The sequence below is a fragment of the Castanea sativa genome, chromosome 11 (assembly GCF_040712315.1).
Source record: "Castanea sativa cultivar Marrone di Chiusa Pesio chromosome 11, ASM4071231v1".
Taxonomy (NCBI): Eukaryota; Viridiplantae; Streptophyta; class Magnoliopsida; order Fagales; family Fagaceae; genus Castanea; species Castanea sativa.
In genome coordinates this window covers 34,322,902-34,347,810 of record NC_134023.1, presented here as the reverse complement: position 1 = coordinate 34,347,810, position 24,909 = coordinate 34,322,902, and the positions used below count along the sequence as shown (strand labels likewise).

The window sequence follows — 24,909 nt, the reverse complement described above, 5'->3', positions numbered from 1 at the left end:
AGATCTCCCACCTGGAAGTCCCTGTGCCTGACCTTGGAGTTGTAATGCTTTGCCATCAAGTCCTGGTATCGCGCTAGTCTCTGCTCCGCTGTAGCCCTGACTTCGTCCATAGGATCGAGCTGCAAATGCATGGCTTTGTCATTTTTGTTCTCGTCGTAGCTTTCCACCCTGTAACTTGTTAGCCCCACTTCTGTCGGTATAACGGCCTCACTACCATATGCCAATCGAAACGGCGTTTCCCCTGTCGGTGTTCTCGCCGTTGTCCTGTACGCCTATAAAACGCTTGGTGAGCCGGGCCTTGATAATCTTGAGCAAGGACCGGTTCGTGACTTCAACCTGTCCATTGGCCTGCGGGTGGGTAGGTGACGAGTAGTGATTCTTGATCCCAAGCTGGGAACAAAAGTCTCTGAATGCGTCGTTGTCGAATTGTTTTCCGTTGTCTGAAACCAGTACCCTCGGAATACCATACCTGCAAATAATATTCCTCCATACAAAACTTCGGATTTTCTTCTCCGTGATAATGGCCAAAGCCTCTGCTTCCACCCATTTGGTGAAGTAATCAATGCCAACTACTAAGAACTTCAACTGCCTCACTGCTGTTGGGAACGAGCCCATGATGTCTAATCCCCATTGTGCGAATGACCATGGAGCCGTCATAAGGGTGAGTTCTTCCATTGGTTGCCTTATGAGATTGCCAAATCGTTGGCACTTGTCACAGGCCCTGACGTATGTGTGGGCATCCTTCTGCATTGTTGGCCAGTAGTATCCTGCAAGGAGTAGCTTGTGCACTAAAGACCTTGATCCAGAATGGTTTCCGTAAACTCCTTCATGGACCTCCCTCATGACGTAGTCTGCTTCGTCGTGGTCGAGGCATCTTAGATACGGTCGGGAGAATCCTCTTTTGTATAGGACATGCTTAATTAAAATGAACTGGACAACTTTAACCTTCAACTTTCTTGCGACCTCTTTGTTGTCTGGCAGTTTGCAATCCTTGAGATACGCCGTTATCGAAACCATCCAACAATGCTCACTACTTACCTCCTGCATGCTAGTGCCATCTAATATTGATGATAGTTGGACGAAGGATAATACCTGGCCGGGGATGATCATAGGTTCTACTGAAGCTGCTTTTGCGAGTTGGTCGGCATCTTGGTTCTCTTCTCTTGGGATTTGAACCAACTTGATCTGGAGATTGTTTGCTCAACCCTTTACTTCCTCGAGATACCTCTTCATTCTCTCATTCTTTCACTCGTAGCTCCCATTAACCTGACTGATCACAACTTGAGAATCGGAGTATATGATCATACTCTTAGCTCCTGCAACTATCGAGAGGTTCAGTCCTGCTATTAAGGCTTCGTATTCCGCCTCGTTATTGGTGGTAGAGAAATCCAGACGGATCATGCATTCGATCTTATCTCCTTCCGAGGTGTGGAGTACCACTCCAACCCCTCCAACATGTCTATTGGACGATCCGTCCGTATAGATTTTCCATAAGGGAGTCTCCTCTGCCTCCTAGTCTTTTATGATGGTGAACTCAGCGACGAAATCTGCTAATACCTGTCCCTTCACAGCCGCTCGTGGTTGATACCGAATGTCAAACTCACTTAGCTCAATTGCCCACAATGCCATCCGTCCGGCAGCTTCGGGGCTACTCATTGCTCTTCGTAAGGGTTTATCTATCATGACATTTATGGTATGTGCTTGAAAGTATGGTTTGAGCTTCCGTGCCGTGGTCACTAATGCGAAGACGAGTTTCTCCATCTGAGGGTACCTTTCTTCTGCTCCTCTCAGTGCCCGGCTTATGAAATATACGGGCCTTTGTATCTTATCTTCTTCTCTGATAAAAGCCGCACTGACGGCTGTTGAAGAGACGACAAGGTATAAGAACAATTCTTCCCCCGGCATAGATGGGCTTAGTAATAGTGGAGCGGAGAGATACCCCTTTAAATCTTCAAATGCTTTTTGGCACTTGTCTGTCCATTCAAATGATCTTCTCAGCGTGCGAAAGAAGGGGAGACATTTGTCCGTTGCCCTTGATACGAATCTATTCAAGGCTACTATCTTGCCGTTCAAATTTTGTACTTCCTTTACCGTCATTGGAGGAGCCAGTCCCATTATCGCCTTCACCTTCTCTGGATTGACCTCAATGCCCCTTTGGGATACCATGAATCCTAAGAATTTTCCTACAGTTACTCTGAACGTGCATTTACTCTGATTCAGCTTTATTTTGTATGACCGAAGAGTGTCAAAAGTCTCCTGGAGGTCCCTCATGTGATCGGACTCCCGCACGCTTTTTACCAACATATCATCTACGTAAACTTGCATGTTTCTGCCAATTTGGTGTGTGAACATCTTGTTCATCAATCTCTGATATGTGGCTCCTGCGTTTTTAAGCCCGAAAGGCATTACTTTGTAGCAGAAAAGCCCCTGACTCGTTACGAACGAGGTTTTCTCCTGATTAACCTTATCCAATTTAATTTGGTTGTAGCCGGAGAAGGCATCCATGAAGCTCAAGAGTTCATGTCTTGTGGTGGAGTCTACCAGGGTGTCAATACGTGGAAGTGGGTAACTATCCTTAGGGTAGGCCCTATTCAGATCTATGAAGTCAACACACATTCTCCACTTCCTATTGGCCTTCTTGACCATTACTACATTTGCCAACCAATCAGGGTAGTACCCCTCGCGTATGAAGTCTGCTTCTTGTAGCTTCCGTACTTCTTTTGCTATGGCTCGATCTCGTTTAGGGGCGAACACTCGTTTCTTCTGTCAGACAGGAGAGAAAGAGGGTGACACGTTCAACCTGTGAACCATGACCGACGGGTCTATCCCCGGCATGTCCTCGTGACTCCATGCAAAAACATCCTGGTTTTTCTTGAGGAATAATGCAAGCGATTGTCGGACTGTTTGGCTGGCCAAGGTGCCGATTCTTGTGGTCCGTTCGGGCCTAGAATCATCCAGGTGTACTTCTTCTAACTCTTCCACCGGTTCTGCTACCGTTCGCTATTCCTTGATGTTCATTGCTTGTAGGTGGTCGTCCATTTCCATCATGGCGACGTAGCATTCCCGTGCAGCCACCTGATTTTCGCGCTGCTCTCCAACTACGTATTCGATGGGGAATTTGACCATTAGATGGTAGGTCGAGGTTACAGCCTTCCATGCATTGAGAGTGGGCCGTCCGAGGATGGCGTTATAAGCAGAAGAGCAGTCGACCACAAGAAAAGCTACATCCTTGGTTATTTGATATGGGTAATCCCCGACCGTCATAGACAACGTGACGATGCCCAAAGGGTATACCCTTGTCCTTCCGAAGCCAATGAGGGGTGCATTTGTTGGGACCAGTCGTTCTCTACCAATCCCCATTTGCTGGAATGCGGGGTAGTAGAGGATATCCGCTGAGCTTTCGTTATCCACCAAAAATCGATGCATGTTGTAGTCCCTTGGCAGTATGCTGACAACAAGCGCGTCGTCATGCGGGTGGTGAAGGCGTCGCGCATCTTCTTCCGAAAACCCGATGCTGGGATTATCACGTCGCGCCATTTTCGGTGAGGAACTTGTCAACTGGACGCTTTGAACCATCTGCAAATAGGTTTTTCTGGCCTTTTTGGATGACCCTGCAGAAGTAGTGCCCCCTACAATCATCCATATATCTCCTACAAGTGGTCTAGGACGCTCGTTCTCCTGTTGGGGATTTTGTTATTGGAGTTAATCAGTTCTCTCATTCCTCACAAACCTCTGCAACCTTCCTTGCCTAATGAGGGATTCAATTTGCTGTTTTAAGTCATAACAATCCGTCGTATCGTGGCCATGATCGCCATGAAAACAATAGTATTTGTCTTTTGGCCTCTTGTTCAGATCTCCCTTCAGCTTGCCAGGAAACGTTAGGGTTCCTTCATCTTTGATCTGCATTAACACTTGGTCGATTGGAGCTGTGAGAGGGGTGAAGTTCGTGAATCTTCCAGCGGGTGGTTTGGGTCGTCGATCTTCCCATCGCTCTCCGGTTCTAGCTATCTTCCATCCCTTATCCGATCATGTATCTTCCTGCCTTTCCCTTTTTCTAGGCTTTTCCTCTCGGGCCAACAAGGCATCCTCTGCGTTCATGTACTTCATTACCCTGTAAAACACTTCGGACATAGTCTTTGGGTCATTCTTATACAGAAAAAACAGGAACTTACCCTTTCGCAGCCCGTTTGTGAACGTTGCTACAAGTATCTTGTCATCCGCCTCGTCTATTGAGAGGGCTTCCTTGTTAAAGCGAGCTATGTATGATCTTAGAGTCTCGTCTTCTCGTTGTTTAATGTTCATCAAACATGTGGTAGACTTCTTATGCCGGTGACTCCCGATAAAGTGTGATACGAACTATGCGCCTAATTCCTTAAAAGTGCCGATGGAATTAGGCGTCAACCTACTGTACCAGTCCCTCGCAGGTCCTTTCAATGTGGTGGGAAAAACCCTACACATGATTTCATCCGATACACCTTGAAGATGCATTAGGGTCTTGAAAGATTTTAAGTGATCCAATGGGTCCTTGGATCCGTCATAATTCTCCACCTGAGGCATGCGAAGTTTTGGGGGAAGGGGGCATGAACTTACGAGCGCTGTGAAAGGCAAATCAGTTCTATGGACTAGGTCATCCAGGTCGTTGGAGATTTGACCTCTTAGGGCGTTCATCATCACATCCATCCGTTCCCTCATCTCCTGCATCTCAGCTGCTATGTGAGGTGGTAGGGTGTTTGAGATGGATGGCCGGTTAATGTCCTGCCGCTCCAGTCTACTTGGAGCATTGCTACCCTCAGGCCCTTCCGGGTTCCTCCCATCCGCGCTTGCACCTTCCTGGTCTTCCTCTGGTGCGCTTGGGTGCACATTCCTTTGCCGCAGTTGCTCTTCTAGATCATGATTCTGCTTGGTTAGACGCTCAACCGCCGCCGCAAGCGTTTGGACTTGCCTCTCTAAAGTTGTGGCGTGCAGTTCGTCGCCTTGATTGTTGGTTGTTGCCATCGATCGAGTGAGTACCATGCAACTTTTTGTCTTAGGGATAGAGCAAAGGCTGATTACCCTCCAGTGCTGATGGAATCCCCACAGACGGCACTAACTGATGATGCTGAAAAATCACCAATAAGTTACACGCACTCCTAAATCGAAACAACACCTACAAAACGAAAAGCGAAGACCTAACAGAGAGCACAGGTGTGGTGCCGGCCAAAAACCCTCTGAAGGTCAAGTTAGAACTTTTCACAACCCTAAAGTGTCAGAGTTGAGTCAATAATGCGTACCTTGATTTATGAGGGTTTTGAGATATTTATATTAGTGTAGGGTTAACATTCATGCCTTGGCCAGGAAGCCCTTTCCTTTTAGGATAGCACCTCTTCGATTCTGCATACATTATAGAGTTCTTTTCCTTATAGGAGTCTTTTGATTATGGTTAAATGTGTTACGCAAGAATTCTTCTTATTTACGTTTGCGTGGAGATCAAGCAAAGCCATATCAGACTTATCGTGAGATGCAAGTGGATTCCAGTTAGGAATCCTTAAAGCCTAATCAACACAAATGGAGGCCAGATATTACAACTGTCCACTATGTGTCCTTGTAACATCAGCTCGTCGACCATCCACATGTCAATATCGTACCATCATGTTTCAAGAAGCGATCCGTCTCTTATTTTATCCTCTTCAATCTCTGTGATTGAGAAATCCATGCACTTCTTCTTCTTCTTCTTGTTCTGGGTTCTTTTCCTTTTGCACGATGATGATGATGTTGCTGCTGCTGATTTCGCCATTACTACTTGCCCGTTCAGAAATAATATAAATGAACCGTACGTTTAAATTAAGATCGACTTGACTTCTATTTGGGACGCAATCTTATGCCTATGTCAATGTGTGCATGTGTATATATTATATATAGCCGTGTTGGAAACCGCCTTGGAGGCTGTTAGGATGTGTGCCCTTAAATCCTATGTATTTTATTATGTATGACATTATGTATGACTTAATGTTGTGATTAATAAAATTGTTTTATTTTTATCTAAAATAATAGTAACATGAATATTGGGACATTATCATATAGTCCATGAGATGCATAGTATGTGATTTATGTGATTTACTCACAGAAGATATAAGTCACAAGTTCTTTGTAAACTTAGAATTTTAGTTCGTAATCGGTGATGAAATTAGGTGTTTCATCTGCGAAAACTATAACATATCAACTAAGATGATTTGTCTTGATCATCGAAGTGGAGACTTCTAGTTGATGTGTTGATATGTTTTAAGAATTAAGACATATTGAATTGGACCGCTGTGAGATTTATTATTCTTCTAATGACTGTCAAATGAATAATAAATCTCACGACTTCTATTTACATGAACTCTTTATCCTGAGAGGATAATGGACCTGATCATGAAGTGTGAGTTGCTTTGATATATCAGGAGTGAGATCTATTTTAACGGTCAAAACCTCAGTATGTTGGGCAGCCACATTTAGTGTTGATGGAACATATATTCTCAAGATGGAATTCATAGTCTTTTAATGGAGATATAAAATATTCCATTGAAATAAGTTTAATGGGTTCAGTTATTTAGAGAGTTAGGCCTAACCACTTTAGTAAGAAGTTACTAAAGTATATATTTATGGAATTGGATTTCATAAATATATAATGAATAACTTTAGAGGATTAAACTGGGTACTCAAGGAATTAAGATGTAGTAATCTATAAAGTGGTAGTCTACATTTATGACTTTGTATTACTACGAATATTTTATGAAGGAGTTGTATGTACAATAAAGTCTTGAAATATAATTTATAAATAAGGTTTAGAGTGCAATTAAGCCAAATTGGAGCTAGTGTTTTATTGATCCCTTTTAGTCCCACTCCAAGCCACACACTTAAGCCCAATTGAAAAGGCCCAAAAGACCAGTCTAATTAGATAATCAGTTAGATACAAAGGGAGAAACATACAGAATTTTCTGTAGGAATCTTTTATAAGAGAATACTATTGTGAAATGATGTGCGTGTGTGAGAGTGAGACACTCTAATATTCTCCCTTGAGAACTGATTGAGAGACCACACATCTTGGGCGTTAGTGGAATTAGAGTGAAGATTGAAAGTGTTCCTAAGAATTTCTGATCTTTGGTTTTAAATTTCATCGCTCCAAAGTACGCTCTCTTGTTCTTAAATTTTAAAACTTCTATAATACATATTATCGATTGTGAATGAAATAGATCCATGAAATTTCCGCTGCGTATATTTTGTACGAGACACTTAACCAGCATAAGCTTGGACGAAGAGTATATATTTGTTGATTCGGAAATCAATTAAGGGGCCCACCCCAATATATTTATTTCCCACTCCTACTAGCTTTAGGAAAGCTATTATTATTACCGTGTGCGTGTGTGCCACGCGATTTTTATTTTTTATTAAACTTAAATTTTGAAATTATGTATTTAAGACATAATTTCACTATTTTGCCTTTTGTCAGTTTTGTGTCTTTGTGTGTACAACAATAATTTCCCAAACTTATTACTTAAGTAAAAACTCTTATGGAGTACAATGCACGCCTGTTAAGAGTTTTTTTTTTTTTTAACAAAAAATTATAAGAATTTAATTTTATATTTATCATCTATCTTTTATTAAAAGATTGAAGGCTTTATTGATTAATATTTATCCTCTATGCCAATGGTATAACCTTTTAAATCTTTATATATATAAAAAAAAACTGTATACTCATACAACTATATATATAAATTTTTTTTATTAAAATTTTTGGATCAACATATACATTCTAGTCTTTTTATATATTAAAAAAAGAAAGTCAATTTGGATTAAAAAAAGATCTATCCTGTATTATTAAAAAGAGTACAAAAAGGGCTAAAATTTATTTTAATCCCTTCAATAAGGGCCTTGTAGCTCATAATATCTTGGTGTCTTCATATGAAATATCCAATGTTCAAACTCATTTTCCATAACTATCAAATTATTAAATACTGGTCAAAGGAAAAAAGAAAAAATGGGCCAATGTAATCAAGATAATATTGATAATCATGTATACCCAATTATAGTATGAGCTTATTTAATTCAACCCATTTTGAGATCTATACTGCTATATCTAGCAAAATTGGACTTGGATTTGATAAGTTGACCCAAATTTGAAGGAAAATACCTAATCTAAATATAAATTTTTTGACCAATATAGTAAAAATGGGTTGCCCCATGGCTTGGCTTGTTTTTTAAACAATTTCTTTTAGTAAAAATCATACCATATGCTACCATGTTAATGTAACATAATGTCAATTATTGAAACATAATGATTACATTGAATTAAATAGAAGCCACTAACTAGTTTTCTTTTTTAGTTAGACTACTTGGTAACAAGATTTACAATACAAATTTTGAGAGAATGAAATATCTTAGATTGAAACAATATCAAATTCCTTCTCCTCTAACTATCGATGTAAAAAAAAAAAAAAAAAAAAAGAAAGATTGAAACAGCATCTCTAAATCTTTGGTCTAAACTCCAAGATTTTGCAATAAGACTCATAGGATCTTTGCTATTGTCAATTTCATTTATTGTAAGTGAACTAATATCTTTTTCATTGTCTCAAAGTGAAACAAAATTTGGATTTGAGAGGATAAGAGTTGAAGGAATAGACTGTCGTTGCTTGAAATTGACACCAAAATAATGCCATTTACTGTTCTATTTCTTTCTTCTTTTTTTTTTTTTTGTTTTTATCTAAAAATATATATATATTTATAATATTATAAAAATTTTAATGTAAAAAAAAAACCAAAACTACATCATTTCGGAGCATTTAACCGTAAATTACCAAATTTTTATGGAGATAATATTATTAATAATGAATTTAAATTATGTAAATTTTAAGAATTTTTTAGTATTTTATTATTTTTGGCTCATGACTCATTGACTCCATTTACAAGTTACAAGTTACAAGTTACAACCCTTTCAAAACCAAACCCGACCGTACCCTACCCGATTGACATAATACTAAAAGAAGTGGACTGTGACTGTGAGTGGAGCAGTGAAGACGACCTCGTCGTTAAGGGATCTTCCTTCCAAATTGTAATTATTAAAGTTTCATTTACTCCAAAAACTCCTTTTTTTTTTTTACTTTAACCGGTAAATCTCCGGTTACCCTCACATTTCCCCCCCCCGGAACTAACCAGTCAACCTCCTCCGTCTCTTCTTCCTTCACAACTTCTCTCTTTCCATCTGATCAAAATCAATCAATCGCACACACAAACACAATGCCAACTTTATAATCAAAACAAACCAACCGAAAGAGAACCAATTTCACAACTCAAATCAAAACAATGTCTCAGAATTCAAACACAAACCCAAACCCAAACCCAAGCACAAACACAAACAGTAACAGCAGTAACAGCAACGTGATTCCGGTGAGCGAATTGTACTGGTCATTGGTGGACAAAGCTGACAAAAAATTCTCTAAGATCAGAGACTTGCCCTATTATCAACGCAACAGGTTTTTCAGTTTCCCTTTTCCACTGTTTTTTTCTTTATTACATTTTACTTAGGGCTTTGCTTTTTTTTTTTTTTTGAAAAAAAATAATAATAATACAACATTCATAGAATTGATTGCAATTGTTATAACATATGGTTACTCAACTATCAATTAAGTTTAGATTAGTATTAGTATCTTGTACCAGACATAAATGCTAATTGTTGGATTTGGCTTTGAGTCTCAAATGGACTTAACGATTTTCATGACATTTTTCGCAACCGCTGAGTTGTCACGTTTTTTTTTTGGTTTTTATTTGGGTCCATTACTGACGTCATTTTATTGTTTACCATTTCAGGATTCGATATTTATCGTTTAGATTTTATTATTAGTATGTTTTAGAAGACTTGATGCTAATTGTTTCATTTTGGCTTAGTCAAATTCAAGGGGGAGGGGGTGATTCTCGTTACATTTTTCACGACAGTTGAGCTGTCTGGTTTTTATTGGTTCTTATTTGGGGCCGTCACTGCTGTCACTTTATTATTTAAACTTTCACAACTTGCCACCTCAACAGTTGTAAAATATATATATATTTTTGTGGAAATTGTTGTGATTCTAGATTTATTGTTCGGTGGAAAAGGATCATCTCCATTTGAAATGGATATATTTCATGGTTCAGATAAAAAAATTGTCAGTCTATAGACTGTTAGATTCTAGAAATAAAATCTTAACAGTGAAATGGAGAGGATATTCTTCCGTAGTTTTAAGAATACAGAATTGAACAAGTAGAAGTTAATAATTTATGAAGAGAGACATTGTATTAAAATTAGTGTGAGGAGTCCACATATAGTGAATAATAATGTGATCTACAAGAGGATGGAATAAAATTTCATCATTTTGAAGAAACAAGCCTATTTGTTATTGATAAAGTACTTGTTATGTTTTTTGTGGCTTCGTTTTAGGTATGATACATACTTCTATAAGGTATTCAAAGTGTACACGCAGTTGTGGAAGTTTCAACAGGAGAATCGGCAGAAATTGGTGGACGCAGGGCTTAAGAGATGGGAGATTGGTGAGATTGCGTCTCGGATTGCGCAGCTTTATTTTGGGCAGTATATGCGGACGAGTGAGGCGAGTTATTTGTCGGAGTCCTATGTATTCTACGAAGCAATATTGACTCGTGAATATTTCAAGGAGGGATTGTTTCAGGATGTCAATCTCGCGAACAAACAGTTGAGGTTTCTTGCTAGGTTTCTCATGGTGTGTTTAGTTTTGAACCGGCGGGAAATGGTTCACCAGTTGGTTAACCAGCTGAAAATGTTGGTTGACGAGTGCAAGAGGACATTCCAGGTCTTTTAACTTTTTAACTTTCTTTTGCATGCATGTTTTGGTTTTGAGCTTTATGGCTCTGTTGATACTCTCTCTTGGGGTTTGTGTTGATAGCTAATGAGAATTGAAATTACTTCTTGTGTTTTATATATAGTTTTGATTGTGAATTCATGGTTTTGAAAATATGGATAAAAATGAAGGAATCGGCTTTGTGAATGATGATATACCATGGAAATGGTGTCATTGTTAATTTGACAATTTTGTCTTCCCATGGGAATTGGAATTTTCAAAAGCTCTTTGTTTTGTTTTTGGGTTTTTTGGGGTCCCCCACTTTTTTTTCCCTCCTCAAATGTACTATTTATTGTGCAAATTCATCTTTGGAGATTGGAATCATTCTAGGAATTGAGGGCCATCTCAATAAAATTTGAAAACAAAAAAAATAGTCTCGTTTATGATTCTATAACAGATCATGATGCAAATAGTAAAGAGTTTGAGGAAAAACAATAGCAAATACCAAAAGGTTTAAGAATAGTGGTTTAGTTTTGATGTGTGGAATTCTTGGCATCTTTCATAGGATGCTGTAGTTATTATTGAGTCTTAGTATTAAGTTTCTTTAGGAAAAAAAAAGTTGCTGGTTTAGTTTTAATAAAGTCTTACTAAATTATGGGTTGTTTATTTGGTTTAGAAGTTCTTAATTACCTTCCATTATTATTAGCAAACCCAAAAGGTTATTTAGGAGTCCTAGTCCTTCTAGTAGTAGTAGTGGCAATTTTCTAGGGTCTATCTTGCTTTGTTTCTTGTTATATTCACTATTTAACACCAAACAACCATCAAACTCATTCAAGATTCATTTCTTTTTATTACCTCACACTACCTGAACCCTTGGACATTAAACCCTATTCAAGAACTCTAATTTAGTGTTGAATTTGTAAAGATCAAACATAAAAATTGGTATTAGAGCATGTGAGTTCTAATTAGCTCAACTAGTAAAGCCTGTTGTCGTCAAATAAGAAATTTGGGATTTGTACCCTACCTATATCAAAAGCCGATAGGTGTCTTGGATTGATAATAAAAAACAATTATCATGGACTAGATGCCATAGGTTGAAATTTTATTGTGTCTAAAAAAACAATTGAAAAAAAAAATGGTAATAGAGCCCTTTAAGACTTATGTCTTGCGTTAGATCATATACTGTTAGATTTGGTGTTGCTTTTAAAATTTTTAAGTGGTCTCACTATAGATGAGGGATTCATGTTTCCAAATGCTATGTGAATACAAGGGAAGTGTGGAGCCACTCAATTACGTTCCTTTGAATTTAAATTTCCGTGAATCTCAGCATAAATTCTTTTCACATTTGTTTGCAGAATTGACAGTATCTTTGGATAATTTCTGTTTCCAGGAAACTGACTTTAAAGAATGGAAGCTGGTGGTTCAGGAAATAGTTAGATTATTGAAAGCTGACACAGCGTTTATGAATATCAGGCCCTTGAGATATAGTCTTGTATTGGACCCTCATCCTGATTCACTATCACATGTTCTCCCATCTGTTCCATTGAGAAATTTAAGATTACGAGATGCAATATTGAGTAGCTACCATCATAATGAGGTATTACTATATTTCTTTTCTGCTTTCCACCATCATAAGTGTTTAATTGGAACTAATATATATATATATATATATATATATATATATATATATATTAACCAATTAAAAGATATTGTTCTATAGAGCATGCTAAATTATGTTTTGAATTTTCCTTTTTCTTGTCTTTGTTGTTCTTTCCTGATCAGGTCAAGTTTTCAGAGCTTACTCTTGACACTTTCAGGATGCTTCAGTGTCTGGAGTGGGAGCCTAGTGGCTCATTTTATCAGTCAAGCGGTGCAAGAATTATCCAGAATGGAGCCTCAGGGTCTAGTCGTATGAACTACTCCCAGGATATTGCCGATCCTACTTTGCCACCTAACCCTCGGAAAGCCGTCTTATATCGTCCATCTGTTACACATTTCATTGCAGTAAGTGAGCAGAATTCAGTTACCATTCTAGCACAATGATAAAGAATGTTAGATTGGGAGCTTTGGAGGATTATGTTTTGTGATTCTAGCATTCACAATGTTAAATGTGATTTAACTTTCTATGTGCAGGTTCTGGCCACAATTTGTGAGGAGCTTCCCCCTGATGGAGTTCTCTTAATATATTTGTCAGCTTCAGGTACATAAATTCTTTTTATTTCTCAACTCATTGTTTCCACTTTTTGGTTTATTTGGAGTGTAAGCCCGTGAGGTGTTCATGCCTCTTATGTCATTAAATTGCTTCAGAAGAGCTGGACTTACTATTTTCATCAACATCAGGTGCTGGAACTTTTATTGACACAACAGGGAATTCTGCCAGGAATCTTCAGTTGCATGCTGTTTACTCTGATGCAACCTCTGCTTCACCATTTGGTCCCCAATGTGATGTCTTGGACCCTTCTCAGAAAAGTCAAGGAGATTGTTTGCAACACCAATCTGGTTGCTTGCAATTTGGAACTCGTGGAAGTGGAGGTATTTTCTCAGAATTTCTTTGATAAACTCTCAATCTTTTACCATTGACTGAGATGCATTCTCCAATTTCCCATTATTTCATAGAATCCTCTTTTGATGGATGTCTAGGCGATTCTGTTAGTTTCCATATTTGTAGTATTTTATTTTTCAACTTTTATTCATTCCCTCTTACCCTCTTATAAGTGGTGTGTTTGTAATGCCTTGAAGCTTCATGCATACCTTTGCACGTGACATTTTGTCCTCTAATATATGAGATGGATTAAAGCTAGCAGCAAGCAAAGGAAAATAAACTAATTTCAAAGGTAGTCTGCTTTGTTACTTCAGTGTATTGAGAGAAATTGGAAAAATCTTTAAGGATTACAATTGTTCATAATCAAAATTTGTTTCTTTTTTTACTTGTCTATAAACAGACCCTTTTTTTTTTAGCATTTTAGGAAAATTTTCAGTAGGCCAAATCTAGACTGCTTCAATTTGATGTTTGACCTTTCCCTGTTTTGATAAAATTGTCATTCATTTAAAGAATATCTTCTTTAATTAGTATATGAACAAACATTAGTTCTATGTAATCCTTTAATTATCCTTTTTTTTTTTTTTTTTTGTGGCTAAAATGCATTATACTCCCTCTGAATTTGATGTTGTTGTCAAATTGATTTCACAAGTTTCAAAACTTACAACTAAGACCTTGAACTTTCAAGTTATTGTCAATGTCACTCTTCTGTCATGAATCATCAATTGTTAGAACTTGGACGGAACTGCTAAGTGATGCAAAGTATGTCGTTTTATCATAAAAAATAGACATAATAAATGAAAATAAATATGGAAAAATCCAAAATTAATTCTCCCTCTCCCTAATCTTTCTAATTTATTCCCCTGTTGGCAATGCCACCTCCAGCCTTTGATGATTCCATTGTCTCCACCCCTAAGCTCTAATACATGTCATCCTCTATCAACTGCACTTTCCCTTTGCACTACCATTCCTAAAAGAAAATTTATTAAAAGAAAAGAAAGAGTGCACCTGTAGTACATGGGTGCTTGATATGCACCACAAATCATACAAGGAACATAAGACGATGAGCTTAAGATATGTTGTAGCATGTTCAAGTCTTTCAAATGTCTTGCAATTGCGTGTTTTCCAAATAGTCCACATTATGTATCTCCAAAGATCACCGTTGCGATGGATAGCAAACTGCCCCTTTCAACAAGCCAACAAATGAACTACCCTATTACGCATAACCCACTGCACCTGAAATAAACATTACACAAGAGACCATAACTCTCTGCTGATATCCCAATCTAGTAGTAAATGATCAACAGAGTCCATCTTTTGTGCACGTACATCACCAAACCACAACAGTTAAGTTTCTTTTGTGTGTTATCTTCCATAATTTTTTCATTAAGCAGCTGTCCAAATGAAAAAAGGTACTTAGCAGGAACTTTAACCCTCCAAATGTTTTTCCAAGGAAAAGAATTCATACCTCTAGCATAAAGCATGCTATAGGACTTACTGTTTGGGATTAACTGGGTAATGCCAGGATCTATTTGGAGCTTATTGTTTAGTTGGAGGAATTGGTTCAGGAAGCATGGCTCGGATGTCTGGAACTAGGTGCCGGGTTGTTTGATGTGGACTGTTTGGAAGGACTGGAATCGCCGTTTGTTTGAGGATATTGAATGCTCTTTGGATCAATTAAAATCAATGTTTGTAAAAGCATCAAGTGCACATCAACACTTGTCCCTCCTAGAGCTTGGGTGTAAAACACAAAGCGCAAGCATGTGTGTGATTGAAGTAAAGAGTATATTTTTCAAGTACAATTATAATAACCTTTATCATAAATATTCATAATAATTAAAAAAAATTAATAACCTCAAAATATTAATATATGTCTTGCCTATTTACTCAAATGGTCAATGCAGTTGAACAAAGTCTATAAGTTTAATTTTTTACAAAAATTGTTTCAATTCCTTAAGGTTCTGTTTGTTTGACATGATTTTGATTCCTAAGAATTTAAAATTCTCATGAGTTTGAATTCTTGAGAAATTAAATTTCAGTGTTTGGTAAATCCTGAGAATTGATTTTAAAAATACTAATAGGTTAATATAAGTTGTTTGGTAAACTTACAAAATCTTCATACATATATACAATTTCATCTAAAATGAAAAAAAAGGGTGTCAAATGAATATTATGAGTCTCATTAAGTCATCTCCTTACATACTACACCAAAAGAATAAAAAATGTTATTTTTATATATAAGATCAAAAAATGTGTAGAACACCCATAAATTTTTATTAACAGAGTTAAAATCTGTACATTTTGTAACATAGCTGAAATAAGTTAGTTTGTTATGAAATAAAATCTTAGTGATAACTACCAAGTATACGAGTCAAAACAAAACTCTATCTATTGGGTATATGAGTTTTTTTTTTTTTTTTTTAAACACTACATAAGTATCAGCCAATTTGATGTAAAAATAAATAAATAAATCTGGAAAAAATGTTTTGATGTTAAGGTTTTTTTATCTTTGAAGAAAAAATATACATTAAGTAAAGAAATCTGTCATTATGAAAAAAAAAATCAATATGATTCACTCAAAAATAAAAACTATCAATTTGGAGAAAAAAATTCCTAAGTGCAAGGAGCAATTTTAATGATTCCCACTTAAGCATAATGCATGAGAGATCAAAATTCCTATGTTTTAGGTTAGAGTTCAGAATCCATAAATTCTAGGAAATTGAGATATCCCGTGATTTTCAAACTCCCACTATAAGGTTCAAAAGAACATCTATAATTTAGGAAACTCCCAAGAATTATGAATTCTCCTTTTAACAACTGAATACTTCCAAAATTTTTTTATATAGAAAATTTGAAAACTATTATCAATGGATAATATGATAACAATTTTGTCTTATAGAGTTTAGACATGAACAGTCTATTCTCGAGATTAAATCTTTTTTCCTTCACACTAAGCTTGAGTGGAGTTCAGTTTTACAGAGTTACTCATGTTTTTCAATTTCTGTTTGATCTTTGTAATTTGGGGTTTTGATTGTACTGCCCCCATAGTACATTCCCACTGTACTTGGGTTGGCTTTGTTTTTAAATAATATTTTTCCGTTACTTATCAAAATAAAGTTTAAATGTAAACATTTTATATAATTTGATTATGCTTTATATAGCAAAAGACTGAAAAGCACAAGAATAGTAAATTATCATTGTTTGTGTCTTTTTATTTGTAGACAAAAAATTATATGATAGTACCAATTTTTTGGGTTCTATTTCATTCACGATGGAATAGATTGTTGCGGTACATGAACCACTGCATTAGTCATTCATTTTGGGCAGAGTATGCATTCTGGATTGAAATTGCTTTTATGGCTTTCTTATAATTTTTTTAATAAGAAAGAAACCAACTTTTTATGAGATTTTATGAACTTTTTTTGTTTGTTAATTATGTATGAGATGTTTTTTTAAAAAAAAAAAAAAATTGTGTGAGATTTTGTGAACTTTTAGTTTGTTTAATTATGTCTGAGATTTTATGAACCTTTGTATTTTGTTTTGTTTTTTTTGTTTTTATAATATTTATAAATGCTATGAATTTATGTTGGTTAATAACATGGCATGAATTCTATGGAATGAACTTATTATATTGTTATTGTTATATATAACGGTAATCCCAAAATAGTACTTTAGTATGATTCACATTTTTCAACATAAAGGTAAAAAAGCGAACCTGCGTGCTTTGTTTTTCTTCAAAAAAAGCAGAAATAAGCGTTCTTAAGCGCGTTTCATTAAATGAGTTTAGATCTTGGGCTTTGACCTTTGATGTTTTGAGTTTTAAGTGTGCCTAAGCATGCTTTTAACAAAACCATTTGACCGTTAAAAGAATCCAAAATAATTCCCATGGCAAACTCACATAGGTTAAACCAAGTGAAAAGGGTGATTAAAGTATTCAGACAACACCAATTTGATGGGTTTGGTCTTGGAGCTTTGCTTGTTGTTCCTATAAGTTGAAGATTACAAGAATGAGATGATGAAAAGTGATGTATGCTTGAATTAAAAAAAAAAAATTGGAAAGGCTGAACTAGTAGAGTATTCTGTGTCTAGTGTTTGATAATACAGTTCTATTTGATTAATGTTATGATAGCTGCTTTCCCATGTCATTAATACTTGAAATCTCAAACAATGAGTTTGCTTTTGAATTATTTCGCCCATGATTTTCCTGGGACTATAACACTATTTTTCTAACATGAAATAACCTTTTTCCAGGATTAAACTGCATTTACCCTAGTGACTTTGTTCCGTTTACAAGAAGGCCACTTTTTTTAATTATTGACAGTGACAACAGTGAAGCATTCAAGGCAAGTCTCATGCTCTGCATTTTTGACATCATGAGTTTTACATATATATACCATATGCAAAGTAATAAGTATCTCCCTCTCCCCCAACTATCAAATTATATATATAAAAAAATATTTATTTCCAAATTTTAAAATTGTTGATATAAAGAGGATTCTGAAAAAAGAGATGGTGTTGATAGATTGATGGTTAATAGAAGTTGAGGTTATCTTGGAAAGTGAGGATAGTCTTGACATTTTTTAAAATTATTTTTTTTTTTGGGGGGGGGGGGGTGTTGTCTCCAAAAGCCATATGTTTAGAATTTTTTTTAATTATTTTTTAAATGCCCAAATGCTGGCCTAGGTTGGTCTCATGGTACTGGTTTGATGGGTGATATAGCTGGGATGGTGGCTTGGGGTATAGTTTGCATGTTGGTTTTGTGTCTGGCTGTTTTGGGATGATTAATGGGTGGGTTTGGTGGTGGTGATGTGGGTCTCAGTTTTAGTGGTGGTGGCAGTGACATATTCATGATGGCTTTATGGAAGTTTGGAGGCTATAATTGGGTGTTTATGTGATTGGGGTTGGATTGAGTAGCCTTGAATCTGCACTGGGTTTTTGGGTGCTTTTGGTTTGTGGGTTTGCCTTATATGGTTGGTTGGTTGAGGCTAAAATTGTGGCTGGTGATGGGTTTTTGATGGTGCTGGGTGCTGGCTAAGTTGGAGATTTCAGTCATGATGTGTTTGACGGAGTTTCATGGGAATTTAGAGTGGGTTTTTGATAGAAGAAAAAAGGAAAAGCGCATGCCGTGTACCAATTACCATGTTTTCCTGGTTTATACCATTTTTTCTTGTCTTTATTTAGTGAGAATCAGATTGATATGTGTTCAGAATCAAGTCCTCAGAGAATGTCTTTCTAACATGATCTTGGCGAAGCAGATGTACCAATTGGTCTCAATGTGTCTTAAACCAGCTCAAATTTTAATTTTGAATTCAGCATGTGCAGCACCTTTGAACATGAATCTTGTTCAGCTCATGAGCTTTTCTCTAATGTAACACTTCTTCCATTTAAACTTTAAGAGAGATTTTCTGCTTCCAAAGAAATCTGTAGCAGTAGTTGACATCCCCTGGTGTCTCTAAAGGAGATGGCCAGGGTTTAAATCCCCACTCTCCCAATTATTGAATTATATATAATAATAAAAAAAAAGAAATCCATAGCAGTGAAATCCTGATGATAGTAAATCATGTCAAGATACAATTTCAAAATGGATAATTAATTAATTTTTATTTTATCTTTTGTCCGCTTGGCCACATCAATAGAATAATGCAGAAATTGTGTCTTGAAGACACAAGATTAAGCTCAGAAATACATGATGTAAAAATAGCACCAGATTTTCAGTTCCATATTTACAATTTTTTTTTGAAAATGCACTATTTTCCCCCCCTAAAGCCACATTTATTTAGAGTCACTGCCAAACAACTTCAATCTATTGCTAAACTCATGCGAAGTAATCATCATGCTCATAATTATGTGCAGGCTATAGTTGGAGCAGAAAAAGGAGAGCCAGTTGCTATGCTCTTATCTCCAAGCTCTTCATCTCCCATTGCTGCTGCTGATTCCTCACGTCACACAAGTGGAAGGCTGTTCACCATTTTTCTCACTGCTCCGTTGCAGGCTTTCTGTCTGCTACTTGGTCATTCAGGTTCTGATATTGATATGGTGTGTAATGGACAACTGTCCCCTCACTTGATGCTTTATAGTTTTTTTTTTTTTTTTTTTTTTTTTTTCAAAATAAATTTATAGAAAAAAAATGTTTCAGGATTTGTTTAGCAAGGCTGAGAAGCTGCTTTCCTCATCATTGAATGCTTGGGGATCAGCTTTGGCAACATCAAACACTCTAAATCCTGTTTGGGCACAGACCCTGAGTGATCCATTCCTAAGACGAATTGTCTTAAGGTATTGTTCATTTGTTCATAATGTTCTTTTCTAAAGCTTGAAATTTTGGGGCCGCACAAAGTGGAAAGCTTCATGACCTCTATAATGTTATCTCTCTCTCTCTCTCTCTCTCTCTCTCTCTCTCTATATATATATATATATATATATATTTTTTTTTTTTTTTAAATTTTCTTTAGCCTCTCCAAAATTGGGGGTAAGGTTGCCTATTAATCACCTCTCTTAAATCTGGCAGAAGTGAGAATTTTGTGCACTAAGTATGATTTTTCTTGCTTTTTTTTCCCCCCCTCCTTTTGTTGTGCCTATTAGATTACCTAAGACCTAGCTATTCTGCAACCCACTGCTTATTAATCCTAGACCCCACAGAAGCAAGAGCCTTGTGAACTAAATACAACTATTTTTTGAACCAAGTGGAATTTGACCAATTAATAGGCCATATATGGACTTTCTTAATATTGCAGTTCTGTTTTAGTGTGTGTTTTATTTATTAATTTTTATGGTGGTAATCATGATCTTATTGAGCAATAAATCACACACAGTTTATGACTGATTTCTGGCTTAGGTAGGTATTTTTAACACTTCTTAGATGCGATTTGCTTGTGGATTGTTAAAATCATTGGCAAGAACAGAGTTGAAAGAATTTGCATTAGAAAGACATTGTACTTGCAAAATTGATGTCTATTTATGTAATGCTGAAAGCAGATATTAATTTGTGGTACAGGACTTGCCAAATATAGCTTGCTTATTGGTATAATTTGCAATCCTGATCAATAGAAATTTCTATATGAATATGATATTATAAATATAACTTTTGTTTATTTGTAGATTGTGTATTGTTTAATTTTATTTTCTGTATGTTGATCCTAGATGCCTGCATGTATTTTATTTGTATCATGTAATTATTGCTGTAAGTTGGTGACTCAAAATTTTCATTGTGATATTTAAATTGGCTGCGGCTTTTTTTTATTTAGTCTAAAAGTGTAAAATGGTGGCCTGTTTTTGTATTAACTCATAAGTAGTGTTTTAATTTTAGATTCATCATTCAGCAATATATTTGATGACTTGAATATGATAATGAAAAGAATCGTGATACACACTTTATGACAACTTGCACGTCTCATGTGGTAATTGGATTAATAATGCTTTATTTCAATATTTCATTTTTAGATTTTCAGTGGATAATTTTAGATTGTAACATAGTTATTTGTTTAGTTTGGATTGGTACCTGAGTTTGGTTAGGATTAGTTGTTCATCATTATCCTTTGTTTAGGATTATCAAATTAGTATTTGAAATTGTTTAGGATTTGTTTAGGAAAGTTTATCCCTATCATTGTGATTCCTGGAAGCTACATATAAAGTTCCAAATGATTTCTTTTGTATTCAGAGACTATGATTATTATTATTGAGATTATTCGCAGAGATTGTATTGTGTTTGTTTGGTGGTGAATCCGAATACCTTAGGTGGGAAGCCTAAGGTCTACGGTAGGACTAATCTAGGTGGGAAGCCTAGGTTGTCTTGCATCAACTTGGTATTAGAGCTTAATTCGATCTATCAAAATTTCAGCAACCCAAAATCTGTCGTTCTTTCAACCACTGTCAATCCAGCATCCTGTGAACCCAGCCTTTCAAGCCAAACAGGAAAAACATCTAGCCACATCGATCAACTCTACAGCCCAACCACCAGTACAACCCACTATGAGCAACACTCCAAGTATGCCCCACGAGATCTTTGCAATTACAATCAATCAAGCTGTTCCTGCTCAGAAACAGAGAACATAAATTCCACCCAAAAAAAAAAAAAGTCATGTAAAGTCCAAAAGCAGCAGAAGTTCCAAAAATGTTCCAAAAATGTTCCAATTCTGTGTTTTGTGCCCTATGTCTGAGCTAAAATATGACTTCCTTTGATAGAGAACTTGAGAAGCAGCTTAAGGAGGCTAGGAATAGACTCCTTAACCCTCCTTCCTCTATTGATGACCTCCTCACTCTTCTTGATGAAGTTGAAAATTTGTTAGCAAATGTGGAGCAAGCACCATCCAAATCAATGCGAGGTGCACTTTTACCTTCAGTGAAGGCACTGATTAATAATAAACTTTTGAGCCATGCTGAAGTGGATATGAAGGTTTCAGTTGTATCATGCATTATTGAGATTACAAGGATAACAACACCAGATGCCCCATATAAGGATGAGCAAATGAAGGAAATGTTTTAGTTGATTGTGGCAGTATTTGAAAATATGTCTCATGTGTCTACTCGCTCTTATAAGAAGGTGGCTTCAATTCTTGATACCATTGCTAAGGTCAAGTTATGCTTGGTAATGCTGGATCTTGAGTGTGATGCATTGATTGAGATGTTTCAAAGTTTCTTAAAGATAATTAGTTCCAACCATCCATTTGCTGTACTTTCAGCCATGGAAACAATTATGAATCTGGTCATACATGAAAGTGAAGACATTTCCTTGGATCTTCTCAGTTCACTTTTTGCTAGCATAAGAAAGAAAAGTCAGAATGTTTCACCTACTTTACGTGGAAATTTGGGGAGCAAATAATCACTAGGATTAATGCCCAGCTAGAAAAGATAATGACACCCACTCAAAAACTACTCAGCAAGCTTGAGGATGCACATAATCTGAAAGTTGAAGTTGTTGAATGTGCTTCTAATCAACCCCCTGTAGTGCTTGAAGATCTACATCTCAGTGAAGTCAAAGAGTATAAAACCACACTGCTTCCTATGGTTCATAAGGTTCAAGATGAGATTATACTGACTGAACGCATTGATTTTGTGTTCCCAGAGGAGTTCTGTGGTGTTGTAAAATTGAAGGTTATTCTACTCTCAGTGCTTTTTAGGGTGATTACTGATCTGAAGGAAGTATTAAGCACCAAAGTCTTAATTCTTCATCACTACAAAACTCGAGGTCGAGTTTTCTTAAACCAGGAGAGTATAATGCAGGAGCTTAACCAAATGTTATTTCAATATTTCTTTTTTAGATTTTCAGTGGATAATTTCAGATTGTAACATAGTTATTTGTTTAGTTTGGATTCGTACTTGAGTTTGGTTAGGATTAGTTGTTCATCATTATCTTTTGTTTAGGATTATCAGATTAGTATTTGAAATTGTTTAGGATTTGTTTAGGAGAGTTTATCCTTATCATTGTGATTCCTGAAAGCTGCATATAAAGTTCCAGATGATTTCTTTTGTATTCACAAACTATGATTATTATTATTGAGATTATTTGCAGAGACTACGTTGTGTTTGTTTGGTGGTGAATCCAAATTCCTTAGGTGGGAAGCCTAAGGGTCTACGGTGGGACTAAACTAGGTGGGAAGCCTAGGTTGTCCTGCAGCAATTACATTTCAACAAGTACTAATGGTTGATCCATGTGTAAGTGATATAATTCAATCACAGGTTGACACGTGCAAGTTGTGGTAAAATGTGTGGTCGTAGAAGAATTAGAAATTTAGAACGATAGATTTCTTCTTGTGAGCATGCATTTGCAAGTTTCACATTCATACATCTCTCTATGCATCAAATATGTACATTTTTTTTGGAGAAAAATGTCTTAAAAGAAAATTTATTTATTTATTTGTTTTTCTTTTGTTTTCTTTTTAATGCTTATACATAAGTTAAAAACACAAGCCTCGGGGTTTCTTGCAGATTCCTCTTTTGTCAGGCTGTCCTAACGCTATATGCCCCAACCTTCAATAAGAAGGAATTCCATCCTATGTGTATTCCCCCTCTTCCGGTATCTGTCCTGCCAACAACCACCAATTCTCAAATGGTAGTAATGCAGATTGCAAGCATCTTTAATGCAGTGAACAATTTTATCTTCTCTGAAGAAGTGGTGCTTCCTGAAGATAAACATGATGACACTGATGCGATGTCAAATTGATGAAGTACATTTCTTGCAGAATATGAACTTCCAAGTTTAAAATGTGTTGTTATTTGTGGGTTTTGTAATCTTTTCATGAAAAAGGTCCTAGCATCTTAGGATGGGTTCTGTGCAGGAACATAATTGCACAAATACAGAGCTTCCAGGTTGTGAATTTGTTATTTGTGTAGAACAACTGGGTGATGTTGATATTTTTTGAGTCGAGAAAAAAATATGATGCCCGTAAGAAAGGGGAAAAAAAAGGGGCCAAACATGCAACTTGTATATTTCTAGATTGTGACATCATACGAAGCAAGCTTGCAACGTCAGGTTATTTGTGGTGTTGTCGCAAGTTTTCTAGCAAGGATGTTAGGTATTTTTTCCGATAGATACAATATAATTTCAATATATGGTGTTCACGACGATGGATTCTAATATATGAATTTGAATCATGCAAATATTGTATAGGTGGGTGAACATTATTACATTATGTTAACTTGGGTTATGTTAGAGATAAAAAAGAAAAAGGAAAAGAAAACTAAAATAAGAAACGAGGGTTACCAGACAGCATGGCGCAACCTATCATCATATTTGATGTAGCTCAAAGTCTAAGATAATACGAAAATGAAATATAAGATTTCATTCAAAAATTCTCTTTTATGGTAAGAACTAAAGTTACAACATGCAAGTGACTAGTTTTCTCAAGTGATAACTTCAACTCAATCGAAGGAAAATTCTTAGGTACTCGTAGAACATGAAGAAATGATATTCATTCCTCTTACATTTATAGTGTATCTCACCATGAATTTAATGAGTGAATCTCACCATGAATGTGAGAAAAGAAAACACAATTTTCTATGCTTCAAGATTACTTAAGAATTACTCATGACCCATATCATAAATGCAGTCACGCAAGCATGTACATGGGAAGGGAATATCCGGAATTGATGTGCATGTTGTTGGTATTGATGGAAACTCACGTACTTACATATATGGGAGGACTTCAGTCCAAACCGTGCAATAGGATTCGAGTGAACTTCCATGGAAAAAAAAAGGAACAAAATTTTTAAATAACTATAAAATGTAAACAATATTATTAGTTGGGCAACATTTCAAACTAATTTGGTTTCTAACAAATCGAGTTCATTGAACTCGATTTTGGGCTTATAAATCAAGTACAATGTACTCGATTTCTCCGTCGCGGCACCGGCTGATGTGGACAAAATGTCCACGTAGATTTAAAAATCGAGTCTATTAAACTCGTTTTAAGAACTCGAGTCTAAGAGACTCGATTTGTGTCTAAGATATCTCTCCAACACTCAGTCTCGCGCTCACTCTCACCAAAACACTCTCAAACACCTCACACACTCAGTCTCTCGCTCTCACTCTCAAAGCCACTGATCACACTCATCTCTCACTCTCAAAATCACAAA

General features: G+C 36.2%; 1 protein-coding gene across 1 annotated transcript; it reads left to right on the top strand.

Moving 5' to 3' along the window:
• Positions 1–9,078: 9,078 nt before the first annotated feature.
• Positions 9,079–23,915, top strand: LOC142617388 (uncharacterized). The gene is made up of 10 exons (XM_075790214.1): positions 9,079–9,488; positions 10,427–10,814; positions 12,193–12,399; positions 12,585–12,806; positions 12,936–13,002; positions 13,143–13,334; positions 17,593–17,684; positions 19,195–19,377; positions 19,478–19,614; positions 23,263–23,915. Exons 1-10 carry the CDS (start codon positions 9,319–9,321, stop codon positions 23,495–23,497), a joined length of 1,893 nt encoding a protein of 630 aa, XP_075646329.1. The 5' UTR covers positions 9,079–9,318; the 3' UTR covers positions 23,498–23,915.
• The last annotated feature ends 994 nt before the right edge of the window (positions 23,916–24,909 follow it).